Here is a 26,737-nt window from a genome sequence, read left to right as displayed (position 1 = left end):
TGCAAAAAATGGCGTCACGCGATGCGAGAAGAGCCAGGCACTCGAGCCGTCGTCTTGGCAGGTAAAGAAAGCAATGTGCACGCGTGCCTATCGTCTTAGCTACCGTTGCCACCGAAATGTGCCAGAAACGCCATTGCTCCTAAAGGCGAATTCCACGATGATATGGCAACAGTGACATTCGTCAAACGCGGTCTGCATTCGACGAAGCGCTGAAGATCACACAGGAGTAGAGGGCCACAAACTCAACGACCAACGGCACGAAACCACTCCTTTGTGTACTTCGAACAATTGGTGGGTCGCTGCGGAAAGTAGCTGACCAAAACGCCACCTACTCTCATCCATTCCACAGTGCTTGCTTGCTAAAATAAAAAACTTTCTCGAGGCAGATGATTGGTGGTAGCCTGGTAGGGGGCATATCCTTCCCATATGAGGCTATGTATGACCGACGCCTGTGCAACTCGCCGCTACTGCAAGAGTGAAGAGACCAAATGCGTCAGCATCGGCATCTCCTGCGACAACAGGACGTGCTGCACATGCGGCAGGCCTTCTATTGATTATGCCCTAGGTGGACCATGTGTAATAGTCCATTATAGCAGCCGTGTACCACGATCGACATTATTATAACACACCAGTCAGTTGATGTAATGGTAATGGTCTGATGAGTACACCGGTGATCTTATACTAGGCCGGAGCAGGCGATTTATTAATAGTCTAATAACAATGCCCCACCAGTACTAAGTGGCACGACCTTTCAGAAGTGATCACTGAATTGCTCCAGACGTTATTGGGTCCGGCCTATGGGTCACGGGATTCGCAACTCCGGCCGATTCCCCAGTAGAGAATAGTAGAGAATGGATAGCTGCTACGGATGACGAATAAGCCGATCACCGTGCACTAATGGGCACATTAGGACGACAATGCCAGCGCAACAACTCCAACGACACCGAGGTCAGATCAGGCGTAGCAAGTAGGAACCTGTAAGATAATATTCCTCCAGTTCCCATCTTGCAAACGCAATCAGGACTGCCGAGCAGGAGAGCATCCAGTGAGAATGGGTTAGAGCATCTCCAAGAATGTCCAAAATCTTCTCCCAAAACATCTCCAACAGCAGCCAAATCTCCAAGACGGTCCGGTAGAAATTTAGCGACTATCTCATATGATCTAAATCCAAAACCAATCAGTGTTTAACATTTCGACCAAAATGCCTACAGGAGGTGTTAGGCTCACTGCTTAAGAAGGGCCAAGGCAAAACAGTTCTACATCTCAAATTACAACCTGACAACAACTACTATCAACTCACCAAAGAACTAGCATTTGCAACTCTGGGAAGAAACAAAGAAAGGAGCAGATGATTGTTGAGTTATCAGATGTAGGATACCATGTTGATGGCTGCCGCAGGATCATAGGCTATGGAAAATACCAAGGCTTCTTACTTCAGGAAGGTTGATGATATGAAAAGGAGGGCATATGTAACACATGCAGTGCTCACTTCCAAGTTTCTTGGACCTGGCAGTATTGGTGGAATTACAGATACCATCAAGAAGGTGCCAAGGAACCACGAAGCAAAGAAAGATCCAAACCTGAAAAACCACAGAAAAATCAGGGTCAGGAACCACTCACCCATCTATGGATGAAGGCTAATAAATACCAAAACAAATGACAATAGTACATGTTAATCTCAATAATAGCCATTATACTTAATTGACAGGAAATGTAGACGTGCCCACTCAGAACATGCTATTATCAGTCAACACTGCTACATTTCTACTACTTACATCTCTATTATCAGGTCAAAAGGTTGTCATAATAAGCTTAAAATGACCTAACCAAATTAAATGAGCGCTAAAATGTGCAAGCTGTTGCAGTGATCAATCACAAATGACTAGACTCCGGCCCGCCCTGCCAGACGTCTCAGAATGCATGGGCTGCATCGACAAGCATTTGCACACAATTTTTACATGCTTACGCATTAGCATTGTGATTGATCTATTGAACTATGAACTGACATTATTGGCATCAGCAAGTAGACAGACCTACACACTCCTGAGCGACCAGCAGTAACCAGGCAGGCGGTTCTTAATGAGATGATCTAAGAAGGAACATCATATGATACATGGGCAAAAGGACCTTTTGGGACTGTGGGGATGATAAAAACAGGTCCACACAAATATTCTGGTTAAGCAAACTTTCATAATACAATCTGATTAAATCGAGAGAAATATGCTTACACCACAAGGACAGAGAGTTTGTGGTTTGCTGCTAGCATGGGAAAATTATATATTGTAATAGGGAAAATTACCTGTTTCCACTCCATAGAATGGTCATTTAGGATCTGCAACTACTACTGTTGGAATCTATATTTTCCACTTGAAGCATTAGCCTTTTAACTTCTATTGCGTAGCTAAAATCTTTACTCCTTAAAACACATATGTTAACTTCAGCAATAGCATCTACTTGATTAAAATGAAGCATAGACGAGTCAATGTGGAGCATGCTCTCATCAACCAACACCGTTATTCTGCCTCTTAATCTCTATTATCAAGTTATTATCAGTTTCACAAAAAATGCTAGCTGTTACTTGTATCACTCAAAGTTGCAGTTTTCAATTCACCCGGGATGATGTAACAGATCAAAATAGGTCTTCACGGAAATTCTGGTTAAGAAAACTAAAGCACTATAACAGAATTTGATTAGATGAGGAAGTATGCTCACACCACATGACCACAAGGGCAGACATAATATCTTCTTTTAGGGATACTCAACGGCTCAACCTCTGACCACTCAATGGAACGACCACTTAGGATTCAAAGCTACAGTCATGAACTATATTTGCCACTTCATACATTAGTGTCATAACTTTATATTTCGCAGGTAACATCTTTAATTGTAATTTTAAATAAACAAGATTGATCTGCAGTACAACCTACAATGCTAAAATGTATATGTTTACATTACTCTTTACTCAAAATGTTAGATGTGCTATAAGTTAACCAAGAAATCCTATATTACATGTCAAGCCAATTATTACACTCTAACAACTTGTAACCCAAACCTCTAGCGATAGGACTCTACTGTTGGCCACTGCAATACAATCTCTACATATATAAATACAGCTCCCAGCATATTTTGAAGGACACATGCATGATGTAATTTATCATTGCTATCTGCTAGAAGCTCATGACTCATCAGGCATGGATGAGAGTGAGACATCATCTGATCTGCATTTGCTTGCCGACGAAAATGAAGAACTGCTTTGTGTATCACATATATCTGTGGAAAGAAACTGTGCCACTGCATATCTAACTTGTACATGCTGGAGAGGGAATATAGGCAGTTTATTGGGTGGAAACGTTGCAGGGCATAGGAAACTTGGTATTGCTGAAACAGATTTTACTTAGCACAACAGGAGATACATACCTGTATGTTGATAGGCCAGTGGTGGGTGGATACTAGGTTAGATTTTTCGGTTTTTTTATGAAGAGAAACTTTTTTCAATTGGAACAACAATGCTAATACAATAATACATTACTGCACTGTACTTGTAGACCAAATTTTGTATATGGTACTATGAGGAGGAGCCCAAAATGGTGCGTAAAGCAGGAACCCAAAAGTAAATGCTATAGTACCATGAGGAACAAAGGTAGATTACTGCAGCTGCATCCTTAATCCTTAACAGACAAAAGGCATAAAACCAAACAATATAACGAGAGAACATACCCATAAAAGAATGCTCGCCATCCACTTCTGACCCTCTGATAAATGAAATAGATATTTGCTGCACAAGATATGGCCAGCTGGAGAGTTGGCCCTTCTTCAGTAGGAAAAGCAAGGGTAAGCACTCCAAGTAAGATAAAAGTAATTGCTGTCTGCCAAATGACTTTGCTACGTGGTGTTTGAAATCTGCCTTGAATAGCCTTGACTGCACGTGACTGACTAAGCTCTCTAAATTTTTTCTTGAGGTCCATTTTTGGCTTTTTCCTGTCAAAGAAACTCTGCATAATAATCCTGTCATGGGCAGACTCAATTGCATCAACACTTGGCTTATGGCCTGCATACTTGCTTATCAGATAGTTCCTGGCAGCTCGAATCTCTTCTTCAGATGCTTCCCTACTGATTCCAAGACGCTGATATGGATCCTTCACATGGATTCTAGGAAAGATGGCTGAAATAAAATCAAGTATTAAAAAAACAATTTCAAGGACTATTAAAAAAAGAGCCATTGCCAACACAACTGAAAGGGCAAGCAGAGGTACATGTGATTTATAAAACAAGGTCAGGACAAATAGGTGATACTAATTAACAAAATTTCATGTTCTCTACATACACAACATGTTGAATGTGGTGCACTTGGTAATGGTAGCATTCAAGGTTTATCTTAACATGTAAGATCAATTTTATTCTCTAAAACAAATTAGAAATTTGATATGAGCTATTGAGCTGACCAACTGTTCCTTAGAAAGCCATACCTCAGGGTTACTGAAACTCAATATGAAAAAGAACAAATGCTACACCATCTCCAGTGGCGGACCAAGGGATTAAATTAAGCCCGAGCAAAATCTAAGATATCCATCGCTTTCTGAGTCTACGGGGCAGCCATTTTGAGTAGCTGGCCTCTCGCAGATTCAGCATACCTCTTGCGGTCATCACGCCGGAGCCTGGGCTGGTGCCCAGGGTCGCCGGGCCCTGGGTCCGCCCATGACCATCTCAGTGTATGAACTGATTATGTAAGATCTTCTTGTCATAGACATGGTTAGCAAATACTCACGAGTAGAATCGGCCATGTCCCCAAATGATGCAGTTGCCAGTGGTATGATTCTGGCATTTCTCTGTGCATAACAGAAAGGAGTACTGTATTTGGTGTATCTGCATTGAAACATTTGGTTGAAAATTTGTATTCATCACAGCAGGAACTAGAGGAAAGGTTTGAAAAAAAGGCAGTAGTCACACAAAATGTAAGAAACCAAACCTATCCACATTGATGAAGACTTTGTTCTTTTCCTTGCATCGCCTGTTGAAACTCAACGAGGTGACAAGTCCCAAGGGTGCAGTTGACACCTTTGAAGAAGCTGGGCATCGCAAAGTCCTTGAGGGATCGATTGCTAGACCATGAGCCAACATCCCTAGAAATATCTGAATAGCTTAGACTCTGAGTGGTTTTCCATGTGAAGCAAAACGATAACTATATCAAGGACAAATAAAGAAGATAGGAAAATGCGCAATATCAACATAATTGTCACCACTCGTAAAAAAAAAGACATGTATGACATATTTATATGTCGTGAAATGTCCACAGCTTAGTAGGTTGCTGACTGAATGCACCTCCATTTTTTCCTATTCTAAGGAGATTGGGGGCATAAACCCATGACCACAATCATCAAACCTTTGTTGTACCCCTAGGCCACATGGTTCCAAATGTACATCCATTACGCAATATGATTCTTAGTCCAATTCAATCAATGCGACAACCAAGCAGTGACTTCATAGTAACCTGAAATTAACAGGGGCATAGGGGTTCAGATGAACCTTTTTTTTCCTGGAAATTAAAGTTCATCCGCACCCAAAGCCCCATGGCATCAACTGAGATGACCTAGCGCCCGCCGAAGAAGTTAATCGAACCCAACCGGAACCGTGGATGGATGATTTCCGGACTGGTACTCCACCTCGCAACAAATAAATCCTAGGCATCGATCGAGAGAAACAAACACAGCAGCGAATAGTCTCGCGGGGAAAAACCGAAACTCTGGGAAAAATCCGCCGAGCAAGTTAGGGTTTCTCACCACCGCACGACACCAGTCACGACTCACGAGTGCGAAGTGCGGACGGTCCTCCTGCGCTCCACGCCGGGGCCGGAGGTGGAGGGCGTCGGCGTCGGCGACGGTTGCCATGGCCCATGGGCGAGTCCCTTCGGGGCGGCTCAGCTGATGGCGTGCCGAGAGGTTCGCCGCTGGGATGAGGCAGGCAGGCTGGCGGGCCTCGCGCACACTGGAAACAAGGCCCTACGCGGCCCAGCCGGTGGCATAGTACGAACCGGCCCACCTAAGACTGAATTGAAGTTTTCCAGATTGCACCCCCCTTCTTTCAGCTAATTCATTTCTCATCCTTCAAGAAAATTCTCCGGAAATGTCGGGTGACCGGGATGGATTGCAGGACGACGAGGCCATCGGTTTCCCGTCCCTCTCGCTGCATCCGGGCCCCACGCTGCCCACGTCAGCGTCAGGGCCCCGCCTCACCACGACTCGTTTATCCACTTGGGCAGCCGCGGCCGCGCCACTTGACCCGAGACGGCTACACGTACCCTCTCCCGCGTCTCCCTCCGCGCCTCCTTGGCATCGCCGCCCCCGCCCCCGCACGGCCGCACGCGCGGCTCTCCGCCGTCCGTTTCGTGCTCGTGGTTTTATTAGCAAGAGCAAACATGATGTCTCACACGCTAAAATTATGAGCACCTTGCAATGTTCAAATCAGGTTGAACTGAAAACGTCACCTGGGTCCGGGCCATTTCAAGAGTCTGCCTCCAATCTTTTGCTGGTACCAACCAAAAATTTGACTGATTCAAAGTTATATAACCGCGACAACAATATTCCTCTATCAAGTGATTTCTCCACAAATGGTAAATATACTATGGTAATGATCAATTAATCCAATGCCTTTACACAACTATCGTTTTCTTTATGACTGTTTCCTATTCTATTCCACTAACAGGGAGGCAAGGTAGGCATAAAACAGAAGGTTCTCTTATGCATTTTGACAACATAAAGGAGACCTCTTCACAAAAACCTCAGGTAGCTTTGCTACATGCTTACCTGACTCGGTGTTTTTTTAATGCATCAAGCAGTTTTGGGTAATTACATTTTGGATCAGAAAATTCTTATTTTTCAGTTCTAACCGCAGAACGCTAGATCTAATCATGCCATCCATGGAAAGGATGAAGGTATCCGTGGATCTTCTGAGGAAACCATGGTTGCTATTCCTGCGATACCTCTTGCGCTGTGCATGCCTATGATGCAGAACTTGCCTAGATCTTCTTCAGGTAGCTCTAATAAACTAAAGCTTCCTGATAGCACCATGTCAAATAGCTCAATTCCTTCTGCGTTGCTGTATATCTTCTATTTGTTTGTCTGTTGATTGCTTCCATGGTGGTCTGATCTCGAATAGTTTGTGATATATATCAATGAGTGTCTTCAGCATTTTTTTTTGAAAAGATATCTTCAGAATATTTTGTGACCCAAAGATATCTGTTTATGTTGTCCCCTTATCCCACCAAAGTTTCCAAAATCTCTAGTCTCATGTAGGCCGATATGTTCAGCAGTTTTTGTAGTATAGCCCTTTATTTCAGCTGTGTGTTGACATTTGCCAGTGTACATATCTTCATTTTAGAGCATTGTCACTGTGTGGACCGTAATATTTTTTTCTTAGATCCTGGCAGTTTTTTTCTTTGAAAACATAGGATTGCAATATTTAGAAGATGGTCAATGGAAAATTCAGCAAATTGATTGAATGTTATCTGCCATGGGTACTGTTCTGATACCTATTCATTTTTGTGAACGGCAGATGGGCCATACAGATTGTTGACTGCACCTATTCAAGCTGTTCCGATTTCATACCGTCCTGCAGAACCCATCAGGCAACCACAAAAAGGAGTTTGTGCTTTAGGACCATTTGCAGGTGTTCTCACTGAACCGAACAAGCGAGGAACATGTCCGAACTCTCTGGTTCATGCAACAGCTCTTGCTTGTGGTGCTCGTGTTGTTCCTCTTGAGGAGGCAGGTTTGCTTATCAGTGCCGTTGAATCGAAGATCAGATCTGGAGGGGCCATAATAGCAAAGCTGCCTTCAAGCAACCTGACATTTCCAGTTCCTCCAGCTATCGCCATGTCATCTTCCAGTGAAGATGAGGAGAACGGCCACAGTGAGCCCCTGATGGTGGATATCAATCGCAACTGCCATGATCAGAGCTCTGACAAAATGAAGCTCCAGGGCGAGCCATCAGAGTTTGAAACTGAAGCTGACAACTGATCTGTGCGACCTGAAGATGTAAATCATGATCATATTGATTGCTAACAACTATTAATTGAAGGATTGGAGCTGTTCTAAAGATCAAGGCCTACCTGTAAGGTGGTGGATTTATTCTATGATTTAAGAAATTTTGTAACATTGAATTAGGATTCTTGTCACTTAATTCTGTTGAGTCTATGGTGCACTTATGCTAAGCAAGTCTGGTGGAATGCGGTATCGGCAATGGACTGCAATTGCTCCTGCAATTGCTCCTTCAGTTTGAGCCAGCAAAGATGCGAGAACGGTGGAACCCATTGCCGGCAGCTGCAAGCCAAGGAACGGCGGATGGGTTTTGACACTCTTGTCATGCTGATCGCTTCTGTGGAAGGAGTGGAATGCCCGCTTATTCGACCGGCGGCTTTCGACCACTGACCATCTCTTGGAGACGATCAAGACAGAGGTCATGCTTTGGGTGGAAGCTGGAGCCAAGAGGCTTGGTTGCCTGAAGCACGAGTAGTAGGATTTCCTTGCACCACTAGGCCGAAGTTTTTCTTTCTCGCTAAGCGGCTCTTTTGTCTGTTTAAGCTTGCTGGGTGGAATGCCACCTGGCGTTGGGCCTGTATGTGATTTTTTCTCGCTTTATGCTTAATACAAAAATGTGCAGCTCTCCTGTGTATTTAAGAAAAAACAATTAGATTAACTGAAATCAATACCTCCCATGGAGAATTTGTATAGATGACCAACCATACTGTGTAGATTTCTTTATGTAATGGAAAATGGATAGTGTTTATAATCCAGTGAGTGTTTCTGAGAGAGCTGGTACACCGTACGTTTCACTATTATATTAACTGCTCTGCTGTGCTAAACATGACTACCTGAGTCACTCGTGTAAGAATAAAGCTAATAGTGCTCATATTAGCTTCCAGTATTCCGACAGATCGCCTTCAATCCTCTGTCAGCATAAATATTTTAATACACCAAAAAAGGTTAAAAAAAAATAGATGGGCTATCGTACACGTACGCGCTGCTATCTTGAAGGCATGAAAACAAAAAGGTTTCTGATGTTCTCAGAGTCAACCTCGCGCCGTCACCTGTTAAACTGACATAATCGCTGACCTTGAGCTCTTATAGACGAAGAGTCGGCTAGGTACGCTCGGGCGGTCGGGGCCATGGCATCACGTTGAAAAGGTTTGTACGGTGGTTATGGCCTTATAATGGTCAAAGGTTTCGTTTCATCATAAAAAAATGTCAAAGGTTTGTCGTACCAAAGTGGTACTGGTGTACGGTGGATGCCGTTCTTGCTGTTTAGTCGACGTCTGACCATCAGTTCTTGCCGAAGTTTAACTGCTTCACGGTTCATCTGATCTTCAGTAGATTTACGCACCGTCATATCTCAGTTTGTCTCTCGGGCCTGCTTGGTTGGATCCCAAAATATTGGCATGCAAAAATGTGAGAATGCTAATTTTTTTGACCAAAACCTTGACAAGTTTAGAATAGCATTTGGCTAGGTGCGCTACTTTTTTTAGCCTTCAGTCAAATGAGTGCTAAATTATAGGCAAACATGTCAATATTTTGAAGCAAAACCAATCCGGCTCTTAGTCTAAACCCTCCTATACTGATCAATGTCACATGATGGGTTTTAGCATGGGCGAGTGCACTTCCACGTCTATCAAATAGAATTATTAACTTACACAAATTTTAAATAAAAAATGACATTTTAATTTCAATGTGAGTTGAGAAGCAAATATACGTAAATGAAGAATTCATGTCGAATACAATTTGTAAATATCTATATTCAGATTAAAATAATAAGAAAAAAATAGCACATAGCTTAGATTAAAATAGTTTTAAATTTCCATTTGGATTGCAAAGCATGATGTCATGTGCAAACTAAGCATTGGTTAGACTCATCACGGTGAAGATTTTCTACCGGGGCAATTTCAATGAGTAGGGTCCGTGCGTGTCATGTACTCGTGTATATGCGAATGCCGGTGTCACTACTGTGTTTAGGCCTACAAAAATAAAATAAAAATGGAACACTAGATTTTGCATGGGCACCTCATTGACGACGGGTGTTAGATATATATGCTATAATGTTTCAATCAAATATAGTGATTTTATTATCTAAAGAATAGTGGTGCGCATTCTAATTGCATAGGAATACCACTAGGGAATGCAAAGAAAACTAATTTGATTAGACTTGTTGGCTTCAAATTTATTCACGAACTTCTAATAATGCTTAAATTTTCAAAAAAAAAATGTCTCTTCAAATTTTTTTACTGTGTAGAAGTACATATTGATAGACCAGTGCTCACCAGTGCTCGAAATCAAGATACTTCATATTCAAATTCTGAAACCAGAGAGAGTACACGGGCAAGATGCAAGCACGCACAGACTTACACCAGGACCAGGCAGAACAAATCTTACAGGTAACAAAACCACACACATGCCCACATGATAACATACAGGGCTAGTCTACTGTGTTGGCACATCAATCCAACACCTTTTTTTTCGTCATCATCATCATCGTAACACACGCACGCACCCACCACTGTTTTATTCTGACCCCACTCCATCGCCTCGTCGTTCCGGATCCACTGCTTGAAATCAGAAGTTGGGGCCTGCGGCGAGGATCTCGTCGGTCAGGCTGCTGTCGTCCCCGATCTTGTAGCTGGCGAACACCTCGAAGTTCTTCTTGAAGAGGCCGGCGAGCCTCAGGAGCGTCTCCTTGTACGCGGCCTTGTCCGTCCACTGCATTCGTCAAGTTCAGAATTGGTCAGTGTTCTGTCCTGAACAGGCTGTGCAGTTTAAACAGACTGATGATGCGAAGTGAGCGCTTACGGTGTTGATCGGGTCGAGGATTTCCGACGGCACGCCGTCGATCTCGGTGGGGATCTCGAGCCCAAAAACCTCGGTCTTCTTGTAGTTGGCGGTGAGGAGCTCGCCGGAGTGGATGGCGTCGATGATCTTCCGGGTGTAGGGCAGCCTGATCCTCTTGCCCACACCGTACCTGCCAAACCACCGCCCGCCACCAAGGTATGGTCACATAACGAACACGAGCTTTGCAATTGCAGAAGAAAAAAAACATGACGTCCCCAACGCAGATCAGATAAGGATCGCACCTGCCGCCGGACCAGCCGGTGTTGACAAGCCACCCGGTGGCGCCATACTTCTGCATCTTGTCGGCGAGCATGGCGGCGTACTTGGTCGGGTGGAGCATGATGAACGCCGCGCCGAAGCAGGCCGAGAACGTGGCCTGCGGCTCCTTGATGCCGTCCTCCGTGCCGGCGACCAGGGCGGTGTAGCCGCTGATGAAGTGGTACATGGTCTGCGCCAGGTTCAGCTTGCTGACGGGCGGGAGCACGCCGAACGCGTCGCACGCCAAGAGGATGACGTTCTTGGGGTGGGGGCCGACGCAGGGGATCTTGGCGTTGGGGATGTACTCGATCGGGTAGGCAGCCCGGGTGTTCTCTGCAGTAAAGCCAGCAGTGTCAGATCACAGACTTATTTTTTCCCCTATGATGTTTGTGACTGAAAATTATGAGTCTGTATTTTGGGATATTTACCGGTGACAGATTTGTCGGTGTAGTCAACTTCACGAGTATGCTCATCGAAGACGACGTTCTCCAGAACTGCGACAGAAACATTCAGATACGTTGGTCAAAAAGAAACATTCAGATACCCAATTCAGCGCCAAGACAGAGCATGATCTGAAACGCCAACTAAACAAAGAAATCGGAAATTCAGGGATAAGTACCAGTTCCAAACTTGATTGCGTTCCAAATATCAGGCTCTTTCTCCTGGGACAGGTCTATGCACTTGGCATAGCAACCGCCCTCGATGTTGGAGACGCCATTGTCGCTCCAGCAGTGCTCGTCGTCACCGATCAGAAGCCTATTGTGATCCGTCGACAGCGTCGTCTTCCCGGTGCCTGTCGTGAAAAACAAATAACAAAAAACTCCCCAAATCAGCAAACATGGCGATCGAAGACGTTCAGGAAGAACACGCACAGCATATCGGTCAGTGACGCTGGCGCGCAGGATGAGCTAAGCGAGCGTCAGATGCGGTATCTGGCAGGTGACGGCGCCACAATCCTGTTGGTACCTGAGAGCCCAAAGAAGAGGGCGACGTCACCGTCCTTGCCCATGTTGCAGCCGGAGTGCAGCGAGAGGATGCCGCGCTTGGGCATGAGGTAGTGCATGACGCCGAAGAGGCCCTTCTTCATCTCCCCGGCGTACTGCGTGCCCAGGATCACCATCTCCCTCCTAGCGAGGTTGATGTCTACGCTCGTCGACGACGTCATGTAGTGCGTGTAACGGTTACAGGGGAACTGCCCGGCGTTGTAGATGGTGAAGTCCGGCGTGCCGAAGCTCTCCAGCTCCTCGTCCGTGGGCCGGATGCACCTGCCACCCACCCCCATTCCCCAGTTACTTGCTTACTTCTTCTACAGCTCGAGGCGAGCACACTACTATTAGCTAGCTAGCTAGCTCTGGTATGATCGATCCATCCCCAATTGTATGTCTTGGAAGGCAACAGGATCACAAGATAGATACATGTACATATGTAAATAAATATATACAAACATGATGATATGTAGTCATATATCGTATAGCATGTGTGAATATGTAGCAATTTCATGGGCCATCGTCAAGGTGAACTTATCTGGGAGTCGGAGTCAGGAGCAAGGACCTAGTAGGATATAATAATACACTGCAATATACTAGAAGCAGACAGTATCGATAGGTCGGCTTACATGTTGTGCATGAAGAGGGAGTGGTACGCCCTGGCGGAGATGATGCGGACCTTGATGCGGTTCTCGGGGTCCCAGTTGAGGAACTGGTCGTTCACGAACACCTTGTCCAGGGAGTTGAGGTAGTCCACGGCCCGCTCCCGGTTGGTCAGGAACGTGTGCTCGTCTATCTCGATGTTGGGCGAGCCCCTGCGAGAGCAGAGGATGCTGGTGGTCAGCGCGAGGAGGCAGAGGCATCAGGCACGGCCTCGGCGCCGGCGGGCAGCGAAACAGGCGATGGCATGGCCACGGGCACGAGACGGCGGCGATACTCACTTGCCCCACCAGAGCTCCTGCGCGGCGGCCTCGTCCTTGACGACGCGCTTGTCCCTGGGCGAGCGGCCGGTCTTGGCGCCGGACAGCGTGGCCAGCGCGCCGGTGGACGTGATGAACGAACCCTTCTCGTACTTGATCGCCTGCTCGTACAGCTCTGTTTTTGTTTTTGTTTTTGTTTTTCACCCACAGGAGGCATTAGTATGTGCCTGAACTCTGGAGTGAAGCTGCGAGAGCAGAGGATCGAAGAGTGCGTACCGGCGGGGGAGAGGTTGTAGAGGACATGGGTGAACTTGAGGGAGCTGTCGCTGACGGCGATGGTGGGGGCGGCGGGGTGGTGGTGCTGATGGTGCTTCTGCGGCGTCGGCGGCGCGCCATTGGCGGCGGCCTCGCCCTTCCTGGCCGGGTCGCCCTTGACGACTTTGGGCCCGGTTTCACGTGTCAGGGACGCCAACGACGCGCTGCATCACCACCATCACATGCCGTTCAGTCAAAAGGATTATTGTTAGCTGCTAGTACTAGAGGGGACCACTTTTCTTATTAGGCGCGTGCGCTAGCAGCTGCTAGCGGCGAACGGACACGCGTCAGCTTCACAGAATGAGCTTGTTTCTCTTTCTTTTCTCTTCCATTATCTGTGTCGTTTTCTCCCTCCACCCGCGGACGTGTTTCATTTACATTTCCTCCTACCGCTCCCTTCCCCTTCCAAATCACTACCATGGCCGCGTCAATCTCGCCGATGATCCTTCTCAACCGCAATTCATGCGCGCCTACGGATACATGCTTTAGCCGCCGCATCGAGCTCGCCGCCCTGCCGCTTCGACGACGACGCCCCACTTCATCGACCTTGCCTACTCGCTGCAAATAGATCAAGGTTGTAGGCGGATCCAACGGAGTTCACTCACATTGTCCTTGCGGAGGGGAAAGGGGATTCGGGGGTTCGTCTTCCTCGACTACAAGCGGAAGTATCCGGATCGATGTGGATTTCAATCAGGAAGACCTAGCGGAAGCTTGAAGAGAAGGGGGGTCGAGAGATTATTGAGGTCCGCATCCGCTAGTCGATAAGTGCAATATGAGAGTTGAGATATAAAAAATATTCTATATATAGGTTAAATTTTTTATATATAAGATTTAAAAGCTTATAATAAATTAGTACAAAGTTCCCAACTTCATAATGCAAAGTTTTTAATTAAAAAAGTTCATGATTTTGAAGCACAAAGTTCTGTATCTAGGAGTAAATTTTTTGATGATGTGACAACACAAAGTTTATGAATACTTTTGTTTTTGAAGGTACTACCTTGCTGTGCCTAGCACTCTCCATCAAAAAATAAACTAATGCTTTTAAGTTCTGGTATTTTTGCAATTTTGCCAAGACATTTGCATAGTTTTTTTTACTAAACCATGGTGAATTCATTTTTGTGATCATGATGTGTCCACATTAACAAGAAACTTACTAAACTCTTATTTTGCACAGGTCAGGCCAAGGTTCATTGATAGCTCTAAAACAAGACTTTGGACCACAACGCTTCATAAGCATTCAAGTGAGATCAATGCAGCAGGTGAGATCAAGGCAGATTGATTGTTGCGAAAACAATTATGTACATATGTGTTTTAAAATACAATGGTATGAAGTCCTTAAATTTAGATGCTAATTTTATTGTAATTACAAAGTTTTAGAGTTCGGGGTACAAATTTAGTAATGTTATTATATTTTTAAAGTTCATATGTTCTAATGTTCGAGACTGTAACTTTTTTTCAGATAAGGTTTTAAAATCGAGAGATACAAAGTTTATGATAGGCTAGGATAAAGTTCCCAATATGGGAATGCAGAGTTTTTAATTGAGTATTATATGTAAAAGTTCAAAAAATGTTTTATCACAAAGTTTCCAGATTTTTTGAAGAGTAAAGTTGTATTCACGAGAGTACAAAGTTTATAACATGCTAGTAGATAGTTTTCTATTTTGGGCTGCAAAGTTCAGAGTTTATTTTACTAAATTTTATTTGAAAAGTTTAAAGTTATTGAAATTAGTGTTAATTTTTATTTCAGTAGAAAGTTTTTATGTAAAAAGTTCTATATCTATTAGTAAATAGTTTCAAATATCCATGTATAAAGTGTTGTATCTAGTAGTATAGATTTTTAAATTTAATTGCAAAAAGTTCTGAAATTTTGTGTATGGAGTTTTGGATTTACAAAGTTGTGGATTCTGGTGTAGAAAGTTTGAAAATATATTAATAGAAAGTTTTTTCTAAATTTAGAGTGCAACGTTTGAATTAAAGCTTTGGATTTGGGAGTACAAAATTTAAAATGGGCTAATAGTAGGTTTTTGGAGCTAATAAAGTTTATTAATGTGATAGTAAAAAGTTCATAGCATCAGGTTCAAAAGTTTTGGAACTAACAAATTATTATTGTAGTACAAAATTTATAATTTTAGATTTGATAGTTTTTTTGAACTACAAAATTATTAATGTGCTAGTACAAAGTTTCACAGTTTTTAGATTTGAAAGTTCTTTACAACTTACAAAGTTATTAATGTGCTAATATGAAGTTAATTTTTCAAATTTAAAGGTTTTTCTATGCATATCCTTTTGTTCATTTTTTAAAACCAATTATATAAGTTGGGCAAAAGAGTTATAATTTTTCTCATTTTTTCAAATTTCAAGTATTACTATTGGGTTCTATAAATGAAGATGCAATTTATGGTTAAACAAGATAACGATATTGGATGAACAATATGGACATGCAATCAGTTCTTTTTTATTCTACGCTCTAGAACGATAGCCAATCTATTTTTTATTTATTACTGTGACACTAAAGAATTATTCCACATATTCTTTTTTTTATTAACTCTTATTGTCCTTTTATTTTTATTTCTCAATCTTACTAGTTCTACATGCATATGGATGTAAAACCCCGCTCATTCACCCACCCACACAACTGTTGTCCCGAAAGAGAAAAAAGAATAAAGTAGAAGCAGTGTTCTAGAGTGTTCTTTCCACCACGACAAAGTCAAATACGTATTCGCTACTACAACTACTAGTGCACAAGTGCTGCTTCCTAGCTGCGGCGCTCATTCGCCGCAATGCTGCCGCTGCGCAATCTCACACAGTTCTTTTTTTTTCTTTTGCGAATATCTCATACAGTTCGTAATGCTTACCTTACCTCCTCCGAATCAAAAAAAAAATCTTAATGCTTAATTCCTGCTAGAACTGCATGTTACTTACGCTCACAATCAACGCCAAATTCATGCGCGAAACGGGAGGAGATCAGGAGACCGACGAGACGAACAAGGCCGTAACCCAACAACAACGTAACTAACTAGTACTAGCTAGTGCTGGGAATATGGGCCGTGCCCAACTGGGCCAGCCCGAGCACGGCCCGAAAACAGGCGCCCAAAACACGGCCCAGCACGAAATCATAAGGGCCGGGCTAGCACGGCCCGAAGAAAGGGCTGGGCCGTGCCTTGAATCTCGGCCTGTCGTGCCCCCGACACGGCCCGCACGCGCAGGCCGTGCTTGGGCCGGCCCGGCACGAAATGGCCCGTCAAAGAGCCCCCGCGGCCGCATTGAAGATCCTGTGGCCGACGCCGACTCGTCAAACCTAGCCGCCGCATTCATTCCCCATCGCGAGACTCGCCCAGTCGCTCCGTCTTGCTCGGGAGCCGAACCCTAGCCGCCACTCGCCAACCTTGTCGATCTCCTGTCTATCTGTCCATCGATCTCCCCCAATCCCAGCCTCTGACTTTGCCGGTGGCCCGTGGAGTCGCGCCGTCGCCCGCGCGGAGATCGGCGCTGTCGAGCACGGGGGATAGCTGCGTTGGGCGGACTTGAGGAGAGTGGGCGACAACCCGACCGGCCCGACGAATGGCTGCGCTCCGGCGATGCGAGAGCCCGGCCGTGCCGGCCCCCGGCGACGCGTGCAACCACAGGCCATTGCTAGCGGCCGACACAGGCGGCCAGATCGGGACCAGGGCCCGTCCGGCCGTCCGCCCACGCGGGACGCGGCCACGGATCAGTAAGGGCCTTTCGATTTCCACCCTCTTTTTTTCCTCCATTGATGCTTTGATTAAATGCAATGCAACTATCCGTTGATCCGTCAAAAGTCCTCCGTCTTGCTCCTGCAGTGCTCATCCTCTTGCTAGTTAGTTCTATAAAACCCCTCTCGGCCCTCGCCTCTTGCTCAGACCTGAGATGAGCCGAGTGCTTGAGATCCTGTGAGTGAATAGATGGGGAAGAAAAGGCCAGCTACGAGGAGACCTCCTGTGCTGGCGTCCAATCCTAGGGCTAGGGCTAGTGCAGCCAATCCTACTAGCGTTGATGCACGCATTGATCCTCGCCAACTCTCCCCAAGCAATGAACCAGTACCATCGTCAACCGGTGAATATGATGTGTTAGAAGATGACCCACCTGCTGGCAATGTGGGTGATGGTGTGGCTTCTGGTGACAATGAACCAGTACCACCGTCAACCGGTGGTTCGAGGGCGCCGTGCTGGAATCATATGACAAAGAAGGAAGTCATTGAGGATGGTGTAGTACATTATTTTGCTGTTTGTCACTATTGCAAACGTGAGTTGACTGCTGGTTCTGGTTCTGGTACGGGACATTTGAATCGGCACTACAAAGCTTGTTTGGCAAGGCTAGGACAGACTCGAGGAGGAGGTATGCAAACCCAACTCAATTTTGATGCTGATGGTACAGTAAGTACATGGGTTTACAACCCACAGGTAGCGCGTGATGAAATAGCCAACTTTATTGTGTCTGAAGATTTACCGATTATGCTGGGTGAGAGTCAAAATTTTAAAAACTTGATCCAACATGCTTTCTGCCCACAGTATCAGCCTGTCACTAGAAAAACTACAAAATCTGATCTGTTTTCACTGTACAAAAAGAAACTTGCTGCTCTTAAAGAAGATTTTAAAAAGGTTCAGTTCTCATTTGCTTTAACATCGGACATTTGGACTTCATCGCACCAAAAAACTTGTTATGTTTCTGTTGTTGCTCACTACTTGGATGATTCCTATGTTTTAAACAAACGAGTCATAGGTTTTAGAAGCATGGATGAATCACATACTGGAGATGCAATTGCCAACCAAATTCTTGAGGTGGTTCGTGATTTTCAGATAGCTAGCAAGATTCTCTCCATAACTCTTGATAATGCTTCCGCTAATACTACTGCAATTGAAATTCTGACCCCTCAGCTGCAGTCATACATAAAAGGTTATATTATCCACCATAGGTGTGTGTGCCACATCATAAATCTGGTTGTGCAAGATGGTATAACAGTTGCAAATAAGTTCCTGAATAATATCCGTGCTGCTATTCGTTTCATGACGTGCACACCTCAAATGATTGCGAAGTTTGCTGAGTATTGCAGGGCTCATGATAAGAGACCAAGAAAATTTGGGCTTGATATGAAGGTCAGATGGAATTCAACCTACCATATGCTTAAGAGTTTAGAAGGTTATGAAGAACTAATTACTGTCTTTGTGAATGCTAATGCTAAAGATCTTGGTTTAGTTCTAACAGATGTAGATTGGAAAATTGCATGTCAATTTAGAGAGTTTCTAATGCCTTTTTATGCAGCTACAAATGTGCTATCAGGTGTATACTATCCTACAACTTGCTTAGTGATTGATTATATTTGGTTAATTGCTGAATCGTTTTCTAAGTTCAGGTCTGATAGCCTTCTAAGAACTGTTGTTGATCCAATGGAGGTAAAATTTCTGGAGTACTTTGAACAAATATCCCATGTATACTGTTTTGCAACTATTTTTGATCCACGCAAAAAACTGGATGGTTTACAAACTGCATTGGAGGGAATAGGTGATGCATTAGACATGGATTTTTCAGATGCTTTTAACCATGTAAAAGAAGAACTGTTCAATGTGTTTGGCTATTATTACGAAAAATATGGTGACAGCGAGATAGACTCACATGTTCTTGAGCCTGATGCAGATATCACAGACACGTCTCTTACAGCTCACTTATGGAAGAGAGCGAAGGGGAAAGAGCCAGCTAATTCATCTTCAAGTCAAAGGTGGAATCCTAATGCTGAATTGAATCACTATCTGTCCACTAACTTTGCAGGCAGTGATCGCTCACTAAGGGGTGAGAAGGTGAAGCTGCTTGAGTGGTGGAGGGACCACCAGTCAAGTTTTCCTGTCTTAGCTCGTTTTGCTAGAGATATTCTTGTTATTCCTGTCTCAACTGTTTCCTCTGAAGCAACCTTTAGCACTGTTGGAAGAATAATTGAAGAACGGAGGTATTCTCTTGCACCCGAGACGGTGGAGGCAATCACTTGCCTTAAAGATTGGAAAAGAGCCGAAGAGCGGAAGCAGCATCAACTTGAGGATCTTGAGATTGAATTTGCTGCTGCAGATGTGGACATTGATTAGGCAGTAGTGTTTAATTTCTTTTATTTTAGTAAGCTGTGGACATTTGGACTTTATTTTGCCAGTCTGTACTCTTTTCCTTACAGAGGGGGCCCTGTAATGGGGTGTAAGGTTTTTAATGAGGCAGACCGAGGAATATATTTTAGTTTCCCTCAAAACCGTGTCTTTGTTTTACTGTATTGTGGATTATTGTGGCTGTTGACTTAATGATTGATGAACTATTGCTGATATTTAAGTATGTTTCATATTCAAATACTTGCTGTTGTGCCTGTTTGTTATCGTTGATATCTGAGTATCTTCATATGTCTTATTGTTGATTTTTGTAATATGTGGGCCGTGTTTGGGCCGGCACGGCCCGAATAAGGCACGACGTGCTTTAGGGCCGGGCTGGGCCTCTATTTTTACACTTTGGGCTGGCACGGCACGGCTCGAAATTTTTTTGGGCCGTCTAGACCCGACCCCTTTTGGCCCGAAGCACGATGGGCTTGGGCCGTGCCGGCCCGACCCGGCCCAATTCCCAGCACTAGTACTAGCTAGGCTTCAAAATAACTTCGTAGTTTTCCGATCATCAGCTGAAACGCAGCGCAAGATCATACTAGGGCTGTGTTGAGATCCGTAAAATAATGGTAAAAAAAATCACATCGGACACTGTAGTATACTGTAGCACTTTTCATTTGTTTGTGGTAATTGTTATCCTACTATGACCTAACTAGGCTCAAAAGATTCGTCTCGTCGTGTACATCAAAACTATGCAATTAGTTTCTTTATTTACCTACATTTAATACTCCATACATGAGGCAAAAGATTTAATGTGATAGGTGAATAGGAGAAAAAAAAATTGGAACTAAACACAGCCTAGGTTTCTTGGATGCGGCCGACGGCGACAGCAACGTCACGTCAGCCCGTCAGGTAAGGTTCCTGGCAAGTTGCTCGCGTGCCCGTTACGTGCGAAACCACCACATCGGCCGATCCTCTCCTATCTCCTCTCCATCTTTTCCTCCCCTTTTTTCTTAAAGAAATAAAAAGAGCGTGCAGACCACTCTAGTACCAGGATTGAGCTCAACGATTCATGTGTGATGCAGCCTGCAGGGAATGGGAACACGGGACTTATTCGACGCGATAAGAACAAGTTCGACGGGGGCAAGTGAACGCCCGACGTGTGTCGGTCACCCCGGTGCCATGCACGGGAGGTTGCGTGATCCCGTGGGTGCGGTCCACGGGGTGCCCGTGGCGCCAGAGGTTGGAGCTTCTTTGTGGGACGGTTCTTTTTGTCTGGAAAACGACTTAATGGTAAGACCTGGTAGGCAGTACGCAGTAGTAGGCTAGTACAGTACTGTAGTACTGCAGCCGCAATACTGGCTTCACGGGTGACCGTAGCGAAGGAAAGTCACGGTCGATTCTATGGAGGGCCCACCCACGTGACTCCCCAGCCCTCTTTCCCGTGACATCTCTCCTCCTATTCCCTTTCCTCTTCCTCTCTGCTTCTCTTTTCATTTTTTTTCTGTCTCCATCTAGCGGCCGGCGGCGGGGAGTGAAGCGCACGATTGGGCGGCCGCTGCTGCAACGGCGCTCGCGGAGGATTGGGCGGCCGCTGCTGCAACGGCGCTCGCGGAGGATGGTGGCAACTGCGACGAGGCCGCTTGCGGAGGATTGGGGACGCGGCAACGAGGGCGCTCGCTGCCGGCGGCGGCAAGGTGTTCCCCCGGGCGGGCCGGCGGCGGCGGGGAGGCGCGGCGCGGCGGCTCCGGTGGCGGGGAGGTGGCGGGGCGGGCCAGCGGCGGCGGGGAGGCGCGCCGCCGGCATGGTGGCGCGGCGCCGGCGGGCCCATCACTGGAGGGGGAGGCGCGGCACGGCACGGCACGGCAGGGCCTGCCGCCGGGGGGGAGGCGCGGCGGAGCTCCCCAAGTTTGAGTATTTTTTTGTCGCAAAAATTTTTTGCAATTTTTTTTTCTCTTGAAGGTTCCCTGTTTCTTAATTTTTTTTCAAAAAATTTTCTGCTCTCCAATTTTTTTCTTTGATTTTCCATCTTAATTTTTTTCTCTAAAATTTTTCTCGTCAAAATTTTCTGTCTTTTTTTTCTCAAAACTTTTTTCTTGAAAAAATTTCTTGAAATCAGAAAACGACAAAAAACTTATTAAAATAGAAAAAAAACGAACGGTCGGAAAATCGACCGTATGGAGCTCCCCCGTACGGTTGACTAAACTAGCGGTTCCCTACTGCAGCTGCCGCTGTCGGTCGTGCTCGTTTTTTCCGGAAAGACCCGGACAGATTCCGGCGTTAAATTATAAGAAGAAATGTCGGTCTTGCTCGTGCTGGTGCCGAGCAGGGCACGGTAAACGTCACCTTAATCTTACTTCTACTTTAATTGGGCCGTGTTTACTACTTTAGGGGAGTAAAATATCTTTGGGTAAACATGATTAACTAATCTTTCAGAGAAAAATATAGTACTAGGACTAGAGGTGATAAAAAATCCAAAATTTTGAACTAAAAATTTAAGGGCCGGACCCTAAAAAAATCGGGCTATAATCTTATATAATTTTGAGAGAAAAATTTAAGGGTCTTATTGGACTGTGAAGAGGCCACTAGAACCATAACCCATTACCACCCCTAACTAAGACTAGTGTGGTGTTACTGGGACCCACGCGGTAGGGTCTATATTTCCGAGGAGCATGGCTCAGTTCGGGCCTTCGGGGGGGGGGGGGGGGGGGGGGGGGGTGCGGCCGCTGATGTGTCCACGTGGCCGTCGGAAGCAGAGGTATGATGTGTTCCGTTTCTTGTTCTTCTTCCGGAGTCCACAGCTCCCCCAAACGTCAGTTATTTGGATTTTTCTTCCAAAAGGGAAAAAGGAATTCATCTTTGATTCGCTTCTCATGTTCTTTGGGTTGGCCATTGTCATTAAGCTATTTTTCGACCAACGAATCAATTCGTTCGAGCAATTTACGTGTAGTAGCACAACAAAAACAAAACGATCCAGGAAAAAAAAGAGGGGGGGTGGGGGGATCGCTGTAATGGAGGCGGCGGGGGCGTGAGCACCTGATGGACTGCATCTGCTGCCGGTGGCGCTCCTCCTCGGAGAGCGCGGCGGCGAAGGGCGAGGCGGCGCCGTCCTTGATGGGCGTGGTGGGCGCCGACCGCTTCCGCTGCAGCGAGTGCAGCTCGTCGATGGTCTGCGCGCGCACCGGCGCCGCGCTGTCGTCGTGGCACACGCCGTTCTCGTGCTGCTTCTTCCCGTGCGTCTCGATCCGCGCGAGCCCGTTCGGCGCCGCCATCTCCGCCGCGGGGATCGTTCGAGAGCAGCCTGCAAGCAACAAGGGAGAAACACAACGGCGAGAGCGTTAGCACCCCACGAGCACCACGATCACGGCCGCCATTGACGCTTCGAGAGCATCAGGGCGTCGCTAGCTGCGAGGATCGCCGCAGGGGGGATTGGGGATTGGACGAGGAGGAGACACGGGCACGTACGGGAGCAACGACGACGTATGCCGAGAGGAAGCGGCGTGGAGTTGGAATCGGAAGGAAACGAAACGAGTGAAGCGGTGTGGGGCGGGATGGGACGAGCCCGGGTGGGCTTTTTAAGGGGCGCCCGGGAGTTAACCATGGTTACGATCTCTACCTGACCAGTGCGGTGCCGGGTTAGGTTTGGATTTTCTTTTTCTTTTTCTTTTTTGGGGGAACAATATTGGTTTTGGAGTTGAACTCTGGAGCTGGTTTCTTTGAATTTTTTTGGCCCCTCTGTTTCTCGGTCTACTAGTCTACTACATGCAGGCACCACTGCATGCAGGATGTGTTTCAGTTTTGCTGTCAGCGTCGGTAACTTGATACTAGATCAAGTTCATTTTCAGTTTGCAGCACACATGTACTTGTACAGCACGGCCATCTGATTCCTGCTTTTGCATACTTGTCTGAAGCATCAAATCAAATAGGTCGATTCTTCACCACTTCCTCCCGCAGAAAGATGTAGTGAAAAAGGTAAAGAGAGTGATTCCTTCAAGTAATGTAACACATCAGCTTGTCGTCATAGGCATGATTTTTTTTATTTCTCTTTTTTGAGGGGTTTGGGGGGGGGGGGGGGGGGGGCGTTTACATACAACTCTAACAAAGGCATAGCCAACTGATGTACACGACAGGTATGTCTTGCTAAGTTTTTGGCGTGATTACGGAAAAGCATTGAACTTTTTTTTGACAAAACTTGGCTCAATTGATCTATCCATTTTTTATGCATGTATTGCACTATACTCACACGCGTTGTGTAAAAAGGTGAATTACATTGCATCCAGTCCCCAAAAATTTAGTTTTGTCAAGATTCATTTCTAGCTGCAAATCAACGCACTTATGTAATGGACGATAGAGGTGGGTAATTTCCACCAACTCCACAAAACTAGATTTTTCAAGTACCCCTTGAGATGCTCCATGAAATTGGTGGAGTTGGGAGCTGGATCTTTTTTTTTTTGCGGATCTGGAGTTCCCGGAGCTGAGGCGTTTGGCTAGAAAAATTTAGAGTGGAGCTATTTTTTAGATCTGGAGCTGTGCCAAACACGCCCTTAATCTGACGCTGGCAAAAAAAAAAAAGGTTTCATGTGTGTGCCCTTGATTAGTTGGGCTCTTGAGTTGATAGACTTGAGGAGGTGAGGTGCCTTACTGTGTGTGTAGGGTGTTCGCAGCGTCAAGCTAGTGTCTTTTGTCAACATACCAGCTAGGCAGCTACCAGGTGTGCGGCTTATACATAACATGAAATAAATTATAATTTTTCCAAAAAATAATGCCGTCATTAGCATTAGAGCTAGCACTATCATCACAGTAGCTAGTCTGACCACGGGCATTATCATCACAGATAATCCGACCATACCGGGTCGGTGTGCTGGTCGGCCTTCATCTTCTTCCTAATCCTAGCTATAGTTCCACCTCCGACCTCAAGATAACCCAACAGACAAGGCATGCACATTTGATCACTTCAGCGTGGCATTAAAAAAATGTTTGAACAGAACACCAGCTGGAGTTGTGTCAACGTTTGACCGAGCCCCAGCTCGCATGAGCCGTTTCCTCGTGTTTTTGCATACCTGCAGCTGCAATTGCGTATGTGTGCTTGAGACGGATGGATAGGGGCGACAGCCTATTGCCCCTTCATCACAAAATTTTAAATCTCCCTTTTTATTTCTGCAATTGATCTGTCATCAGCTGGAGTACTATGCAGTACACCCAGTAGTATAAAAGCGATGAACTTGACAGGTGTTTATCAATCAGCCTAGCTCTCGTGTTCTTTTCTTTTCTTTTGTGATCCATCGTTTTCATCCATCGATCTATCGTGCGTAGCTACTGGCTGTCAATTTTCCGGGGGTTTTTTTTTTGCCAATTTTTTCGGATCGTTGGATGAATCATGAATGAACATGCTGGATGCTGCCGGGAAAGCAGGACTGCAGGAGTCTCACGGGAAGGGGGGTAATCGAGTTGATTGGCTCCGCTAATCCGACCCATTCCGGTGAATAACGCAGTGCCGGGTCTGATTTTTCTTGGCTCCGTCCGTAGATTTGGATGCGGAAGCCAAACGGAAGTGTGAAAAGTACACTGACATTTTTTTTTACGAGCATCATCATCTTTATCAATAGCGATTTTATTATTCTTTTTATTTTGGGCACTTTGGTTGCTGACTCTTCGTGTAGCCTGAAGAACCACAGTTTTTCTTTTTAGTAGTTTGAACGTGTATAATAGGCGTCCTTTCTTACAGGAGGTGACATGGCAAAATGAAAACGTGGCCGAGCTGGATGCGTGCGCCGCGATCCTAGTGTTCAACTTGATTCAGGCCCAAGCAGAGTACGTATGACCAGGAAAGTGTGTTTGTTACTCCCCAACACCGTAGTACTGCCGGGGGTGCGTGGTGAGCTCGTCCATGTGCAGATTACTGGCCTTGTTTATCTATCACCAATTTATTAAATCAAGTTGTGCTTCAATTGTCAAGTTGCAGGTCAGAACCCATCCGTGTCGTATCCGACGCTTATCCTGGTCAGACTCCGTATCGGCATGGCAGACCTGCCTACTATCTACTATCTTCAAGAGTGTATCTCTGTCTATCTATCTATCTATCTATCTATCTATCCTGTCAGCCGCACCTGGTCCTTCTGGTTCCGGGAAGGCGCCTTGAACCGCCGGCCGGATGCCCTCGCCGGCGCGGCGCCGACGACGATGATCCAGTTCTCTTCTCCCACGACCTGACCGAGTCACAACGAAGCACGCGCGCATGGCAAGTAGCAGCGCAACGACGACGTGCCCTGGCCCCTTGGGTAACCAGCGCGTAAGCGGAAGTTATATTGAGCCGAGACGACTTGGGCGCGCACGGGGTCGTCGGCGCGGTGAAATCCCCGGGGATCGCAGCACGTACATACACGCACGACACGAAGCGATCGCATCACCGTTCACCGACGAACAATCTGCACGGCCAGGGAGCAGCAGGCGTGTGCGCGGCGCCGGCGCGCCGGGCGGAGCTAGCCGGCCGGCGGGGTCCCTTTTTGTTTCGTTTTCGTGGCCGCGCAAGCCACGCACGCCCACGAGCCACGAGGGACGAGCCCCACCCCCGGATCGAGAGCCGTCGCGTCGAGCGAGGAGGGTGTCCGGTTCTCCGGCGGTGATGGCCTTGACGGGGGTGCGCGGAGCGGACGCGGCTCGTGCCTTGCCGGTGATGATGCGATCGATATGGCGAGCCTCCCAACTAACGGCCCGAGTCGAGGTTTCGTGTGCGAGGCCGCCTGTATACTACTGGGCCACTAGGGTGCGTACTGCTACAAACGGCACCCTCTTCGTCACGTTGTGCGTAGTACATGGCATACTCTATCGCTCAAGTTACGTGCACGGGCACACACGGCTACGTACGCCAACGGATCTAGCACTAGCTGGCCTTTGCCCGGTCATCAGGCCCGACGCACGGCGCGGCGTGGTCTTATCCGGAGACTCTCTACCGGTATCCGATCCGGTACAGAATTTAACAAAGATCGGCAGAGGCTCTTTTCAGGCTTCCCTTCATCAGGGAAGAGTAGGGATCCGGACCACAGGGGTCCGGCTGCTCAGCCGTCAGAGCGTAGCTAAGGATAACTACGAGACACTTGCCTAGATACAGCAAAAGGGGTACCCCAGACCTGGGGTACCGACACACCTTTTCTCCTTCTCGGATCCAGCACACCTCCTCCAGCGTACCTTCTTTCTCCACTCCAGATCCAGCGCACCTCCGAGCGAGCGGCGCGGCGGTGGCGGCGACGAGCGGCGAGGCGATGAGCGGCGCTGGGACCTCCGAACCCAGGCGAGCAGCGAGG

At 46.4% G+C, this 26,737-nt stretch overlaps 3 protein-coding genes across 7 annotated transcripts; 1 reads left to right on the top strand and 2 right to left on the bottom strand.

The window, feature by feature from the left end:
• Nucleotides 1-682: 682 nt before the first annotated feature.
• Nucleotides 683-5,977, bottom strand: LOC120652970 (protein CHAPERONE-LIKE PROTEIN OF POR1, chloroplastic-like). 5 transcript variants are annotated; one of them, XM_039930942.1, is made up of 5 exons: nucleotides 5,489-5,956; nucleotides 4,967-5,120; nucleotides 4,766-4,863; nucleotides 3,718-4,162; nucleotides 683-1,580 (listed from the first exon to the last, which is right to left on the bottom strand). In XM_039930942.1, the coding sequence occupies exons 1-5, from the start codon at nucleotides 5,505-5,507 to the stop codon at nucleotides 1,430-1,432; spliced, it is 867 nt and encodes a 288-aa protein (XP_039786876.1). In that variant the 5' UTR covers nucleotides 5,508-5,956; the 3' UTR covers nucleotides 683-1,429. The 5 variants fall into 5 exon arrangements, 4 of the variants coding, with proteins under 4 accessions (XP_039786876.1, XP_039786875.1, XP_039786877.1 ...); XM_039930941.1 differs by having other exon boundaries at nucleotides 5,524-5,956; XM_039930943.1 differs by having other exon boundaries at nucleotides 5,778-5,955.
• Nucleotides 5,978-6,392: 415 nt separating this feature from the next.
• On the top strand, nucleotides 6,393-8,012 carry LOC120648198. Its single transcript, XM_039924934.1, has 4 exons — nucleotides 6,393-6,607; nucleotides 6,700-6,779; nucleotides 6,889-7,027; nucleotides 7,549-8,012. Exons 1-4 carry the CDS (start codon nucleotides 6,436-6,438, stop codon nucleotides 8,010-8,012), a joined length of 855 nt encoding a protein of 284 aa, XP_039780868.1. The 5' UTR covers nucleotides 6,393-6,435.
• Nucleotides 8,013-10,309: 2,297 nt separating this feature from the next.
• On the bottom strand, nucleotides 10,310-23,019 carry LOC120652969 (phosphoenolpyruvate carboxykinase (ATP)). The gene is made up of 11 exons (XM_039930940.1): nucleotides 22,902-23,019; nucleotides 22,473-22,737; nucleotides 13,312-13,514; nucleotides 13,057-13,210; nucleotides 12,745-12,930; nucleotides 12,096-12,394; nucleotides 11,749-11,922; nucleotides 11,558-11,623; nucleotides 11,114-11,462; nucleotides 10,833-11,001; nucleotides 10,310-10,742 (listed from the first exon to the last, which is right to left on the bottom strand). The coding sequence occupies exons 2-11, from the start codon at nucleotides 22,706-22,708 to the stop codon at nucleotides 10,599-10,601; spliced, it is 1,980 nt and encodes a 659-aa protein (XP_039786874.1). The 5' UTR covers nucleotides 22,709-22,737; nucleotides 22,902-23,019; the 3' UTR covers nucleotides 10,310-10,598.
• Between the last annotated feature and the right edge of the window lie 3,718 nt (nucleotides 23,020-26,737).

The sequence above is a fragment of the Panicum virgatum genome, chromosome 9K, assembly GCF_016808335.1.
Source record: "Panicum virgatum strain AP13 chromosome 9K, P.virgatum_v5, whole genome shotgun sequence".
NCBI classification, from domain to species: Eukaryota; Viridiplantae; Streptophyta; class Magnoliopsida; order Poales; family Poaceae; genus Panicum; species Panicum virgatum.
Note: the sequence above shows the minus strand (reverse complement) of the source record. Positions and strands in the feature narration are given on the sequence as shown.